We start from the raw sequence: 5,754 nt of genomic DNA, 5'->3' as shown, positions 1-5,754 counted from the left end.
CCACACAAGAAAAGTTTCATCAATGAATCCTAAAAATTCATTTTTTAAGCTTTAGTTTGATATAAAACTTGTTTACATTCCTCAAAGTTGAAAATTTGCTAAATCTGAAAAAAAGTCATGGAATTGCCCATTTATTCATGTATGTCTGTATTAATTAGTTCATCAATCAATTCTTAATTTATTATTTTATACTTCCATTCATAGTGGTTTTTACGTATTGTCATATCAAACCTACCTATGGGCAAATCATATACTTATTTATCAATTAATCAATCAATCAATCAATCAATTAATCAATCAATCAATTTATCAACAAGCATTTGTATAGTGCTAACATCCAAGGTAGAATGCAATGTCCAATGGCACTATTGGGGGGGGGGGCGGTTGGGGTGGTTATTTAAAGGCCACTGGCCACTTACAAAACAATACATTTAACAACATTTTTTACATTTTAATAAATATATTGAGCATATTAATAAAAATAATAGGCACATTGGAAGTTTTACCCGTAATGTTGTGATTTTAAAAATTATAACTGTATCTCCGGTCTGCTAAGGGCAAACATATTTCGCCCCTAAAAATTTACCTTGCCTCATAGATTTCAGATGCAAACTTTTTTATACAGTACCTTGTTCTGCCAAATTTTTTGTTTTTTTAAGATTTTCAGAAGAGGGTGGAAAAAATATAAAAATAAAATTCTGACCAAGCTCACAAGGGCTGTAAACTGGTCCGCAGGCATAGAACATATCATTTACTTTAAAATGACAGTTAATGAACTCAATCGGGTGTCTGGAAGCAAAGTTATGACTGTTTGAATAATTGTCATCTTATCAACTTTCTTAAATCAAGTTTTGAGAAAAATGCTTTTATTTTCGGCAGGTTTCTATTCATTTTTCACTAGCTCCCATACGAAAATGGCTACATTTTACCTCTTACAGTTGGAATTTTAAACTCAAACTTCAGGAATAGTAAGATTAAAAGTTATACTTTATTTATTACACAAAAACACAATTCACACAAAATTCACGTTGTACGCCCTATTCTGGCTATGGAGGCTTGTGCGAGTTTACAGCCCTTTTGTGAGCTTGGGTCACAAATAGTTTCCTTACTTAGCAAATAGTTTTGTCAAAACATCCAGATGGATTTAATTCAAAATCATACATTATTGGCTAAACAGGGTATAAAAAAAAGTTAATTAACAATGCTACAGTATATATATATATATATTATTGTAAGATTCACGCAAAATAACCAATTTACATTTCTCATACTGTAAATAATGTGGTAGTGTGGATAAAGCCTCCGAAGGGAAAAGGTAAGATACTTACCACCTTGAACAACATCTCATCAATTCCAATGGCAGATAAAAATCTATCCCAATAACTCGTATATTCGGTGTGTTTCACACTTTGAATCATGTTCTTCATTATGTAGAGAGCGTCAGATGTGTCTCCCTTTTCTGAAACATATTTGCGTAGTGTCGCTACTTCACCTGACGTCAAGTAGATATTCACAATGTCTGATGGCAGAAGCTTTAGAAAAAAATCACAAAGAATAAGTTTTTCTTGCCAGTAAATGCGGTGGCCATAGTGGGGGGGGGGGGGGGGGGGGTGTGAGCTGGCTGGGCTCACCCCCTAAATTTCCGCCCTTAAATTTTTATCAAAATTATATAAAGAATGGAGAAAAAAATAAAATTCAAGTTTGAGAGTGCCATTTCCGACCCTCTAGAGGTGCATATTCATAAATTTTCTTACTAAACCACGGTGGGGCGGAGGTGGGTGGACCCGCTATGTGTGAAAGTCCCTCCCTGGGCTCCTCTATTTTAAATTCCTTGATCCATCACTGTAATGAAAAATGATCTACATTTGTAGTATTCCAACAAACCTAGAAGACTCATCTGAATTGACCCTTGAAATAAGTTACATAAATAAAAAAGATAATAAAGTAATCAGTAACTTCTTCAATCTAAATTCAGTGGTAAAGGTTTGTGGGAAAAGTCAAACATGACAATACCCAACAAGTGCTGTTCTCTGCTAAATGTATCTAATCTATGTATCTAATATAATAAATAAATTTATCATTTTTATTACTGATTACTGATAATATGTTCTTCATATCAAAGTTTATACACATAGCTACTTGTAAAACATACATAACCTGATAAGGGTCTATGACTGAAAGATCTTGTTGATTCAATCTTCAATAAACTGTAGCAAATTTCAGACTAGGCCTACATCTTTCTTTTCCATCTAATTGTAATAATAAACCCAACCGGGAGTGGATTCGCTTTTAGCCATGAGAACAAAAATTTTAATGAAAAGTGTTTTTAGTGTGTTTTGAATTGTGTTGGGTTTATTGTTTGATCATTTTCGTGTACAGTAAGTTTTTTTTAATTGCAATTAAATTGTAAATTTTATGTAATTCAGCTACCTTGCGACCAATAAATTTTAAATAAAAAAAAATAAATAAAAAAAATTCATAGCGTTGTACAGTAGGACTTAAACCTAAAACCCTGGGACTGGAAGGCAAGCATTTTAACCACTAATCTACAGCTCCACTTGCATTTTTTGATGTGTTATTTTTCTGAATAAAAAAAACGTGATTGATTAATTAATTAATCACTTACACAATCATAATTGAGGCAATCCATTGACTCTAAGAAGTGCCGTACAAACTGCTTGAAATAACCATCTTCAATCTTCTTTTTCGGAAACCATTTTAAATTCTGGGGAGCACTTTGCTTATCCTCAATCTTCTCTTTTATGTCAAGCTTCTCATTGAGTATATTATTATCCGCAAGACACAACTCAAGCTGTGTACGAAGCTCCTGCATCTCAAAGACATCAGGATGTGGAAACTCCTCAACCTGTAGTAAATTTAGACGGGTTAATTATATTTACAAGTATAGCCTCTGTCAAAAAATCTGAATAAACCTTTAAAAAATGTATATAAAATAAAATTGAAAATACATTTTAAAAGTGTAAAATTGATTTTAATTCTAATGAATCTGATTTACAGACGCATCAATAAAATAATATACCATACATAATGCCCTGTCCAGACTATAAAATTATATTTGACAAAAACATGTGACATGTCTAATATGGTTATGGTGACATCACATCATGACCATATATGGGCACATCATGACTATATATGGGCACATCATGACTATATATGGGCATACAACAGTTTGTTATCCAAGAAAATGTGATAGTGTCGACAGAACACTACAGTACATAAGAAATTCAAATATTTAATTTTATTAACATTTTTAGCACTTCACAGACAGTAAATATTCAAATAGACAATTGATGGCCTAAAAATTTACCAGTATTGGTGTTAATTTTTAAAAATGTAATCAATATATTTATATACCACAACTTGATTGCAAATTTTATTCTCAAGTGTTTTTTGGAGGGGGGTGCCTGGGAGACCACCAGCCGGTGTCTGTGGGCATGGTCACCCAAAATCTGTTAGAGAAATGGTCTGGAGGGGGAGGGGGTAGCTCCAGTAAACTATGACAATTTAGAGGTCTCAAATGCTTATTTAAACAATTTTAGAGTCTACTAATATGTAAGAACTACATAAACTGTTGGTTGGCTACAATACCTTCTTTTTTGGGATGTTGTCTGTTATACCCATATCAAATGGGTCTACAAAATCTTGATTATCTACATCGCTGTCGGTTTCAAGTCCATCTATACTGTCCCCTTCAACAAGTATTCGTTGCTGACATACAAATACAATGATAAGAGGGTAAATCCCAAATGCTATGAAACTTCTCAAGAGCTCCATCTCAGAATCAAATCCTGGATAAAAATTAAAAGAAAGTTACAATCAGTGAACAGAAGAACGATTTTCAATCAGGTCAGGAGACAAGTCTGAAAATCAGGAGTCTCCTGGTCAAATCAGGAGTGTTGGTATGTATATAGTTGTATAATTGAAGAGCACATGCTGCGGCTAAGCAGATGATCTGCCAGATGACAAGCCAGAATCATAGTATAACTTAGTCTAGCCTACAGATTACAGTAGGCCTAGACTAGGCTAGGCTACTCAGCCAAGAAAGATAGCCCTACCTTAGGATAACAATTTTCTTTAGCCTAGTCTACCTAGGCCTAGCCTAAATCTACAACAGACGCCTAGCCTAGCCTTCTTAAGGCCTCCTCCTAGGCCTAGTCTCCTATATAGGCTATACTCTAGCCTAAGCCTTACTTAGGCTAAAAGGAAAGCCCCCATGTTTATAATAATTAACACAATTCACTTACAGCTACCGTAGGTTTAAATCACTATAACAGCTTCCTTGTGTAAGTCAAACGGGATGTCAAATGAAAGAGATTGAACACAAAAGCCTACGTAGACATAAAGTGACTAGGCGAAACAATCCAAGGACATTCAAGTCCGGGAAGGATGTCTTTCTTGCAGTCCGAGGAACAACGTTGCGATATACCAAAGATACTTAATTGATGGCCTAGAAACACAACAAACGCCACCATGCTATTTCCCCGATTACCGGTTCTATACAGTACAGTATTGTTTTGAAATCTAATTTCTACGGTCACCGTGGCTGTTTCTTCATGACGAGCAAATTCGAGCAAAGTCACTTTTATTTGTAAATATTTGAATTTCATTACTGGATGCACCGACAAATGTTAAGTGCCACTGTTCAAAGTCGAATGTTAAAAGTGAGGTTTAAATTTTTTCCCAGTTTCATGATTTAGGGTCTATGTCTAATGATTTTTAGACCGGGAATGATCACTTATAGATTGGAAGTTTGTTAGCATGTAATAGTATTTTAATGTAAATTTTTATTTGTAATTTTATTGTAATACAAACAGTGAGTTTTAGCCTTGGGTGCCGTTTTAAATATTTTATACCAAAATAAATGAGTAAATAAATAAATAAATAAAATAAAATAAAAGATTGAATTTTATTGTCATGAAAAAATAAATAAAAAGAAAACGAAAAGAAATGAAAATGAACACAATTATTAATGATTTTATGTCTACTTGTAAATTCGAAGATTAACAAAATAACTCTTGTTTTGCAGTTATACTCTCATTTTATTTTCACTACCATTTTCTCATTACAACCCTTATATCAAGACTAAGGCCCCATAAAATATTATTAGTTTTTCACCCTATCAAAGAATAAAAAACTGATGAGGGAAGGGAAGATTTTTTCCCGCCCCCATTTTACCGATGTTTACAAGTAAATCAATAGGGACACATATAAAAAGTCATAAGAATGTATACTGTCTCTTATACACATCTAGATGTGTATAAGAGACAGCATTATTGGCTAAACAGGGTATAAAAAAAAGTTAATTAACAATGCTACAGTATATATATATATATATTATTGTAAGATTCACGCAAAATAACCAATTTACATTTCTCATACTGTAAATAATGTGGTAGTGTGGATAAAGCCTCCGAAGGGAAAAGGTAAGATACTTACCACCTTGAACAACATCTCATCAATTCCAATGGCAGATAAAAATCTATCCCAATAACTCGTATATTCGGTGTGTTTCACACTTTGAATCATGTTCTTCATTATGTAGAGAGCGTCAGATGTGTCTCCCTTTTCTGAAACATATTTGCGTAGTGTCGCTACTTCACCTGACGTCAAGTAGATATTCACAATGTCTGATGGCAGAAGCTTTAGAAAAAAATCACAAAGAATAAGTTTTTCTTGCCAGTAAATGCGGTGGCCATAGTGGGGGGGGGGGGGTGAGCTGGCTGGGCTCAC

At 33.8% G+C, this 5,754-nt stretch overlaps 1 protein-coding gene across 1 annotated transcript in view; it reads right to left on the bottom strand.

Moving 5' to 3' along the window:
* LOC117110607 (chloride channel CLIC-like protein 1) overlaps positions 1-4,448 on the bottom strand; it is a 10,158-nt gene extending 5,710 nt beyond the window's left edge. Inside the window, exons 1-4 of the mRNA XM_033253367.1 lie at positions 4,269-4,448; positions 3,613-3,812; positions 2,627-2,866; positions 1,329-1,532 (exon numbers count right to left, since the gene is read on the bottom strand). Of these exons, the coding sequence (XP_033109258.1) occupies positions 1,329-1,532; positions 2,627-2,866; positions 3,613-3,798 (630 nt within the window). The 5' untranslated portion in view covers positions 3,799-3,812; positions 4,269-4,448. The remainder of the gene's footprint in view (positions 1-1,328; positions 1,533-2,626; positions 2,867-3,612; positions 3,813-4,268) is intronic.
* Positions 4,449-5,754: the final 1,306 nt, after the last annotated feature.

The sequence above is a fragment of the Anneissia japonica genome, unplaced genomic scaffold (genome assembly GCF_011630105.1).
Source record: "Anneissia japonica isolate Jap-2015-1 unplaced genomic scaffold, ASM1163010v1 scaffold287919_len575428_cov197, whole genome shotgun sequence".
In the NCBI taxonomy this organism is placed as follows: Eukaryota; Metazoa; Echinodermata; class Crinoidea; order Comatulida; family Comatulidae; genus Anneissia; species Anneissia japonica.
This window is presented reverse-complemented; position numbering and strand designations above follow the sequence as displayed.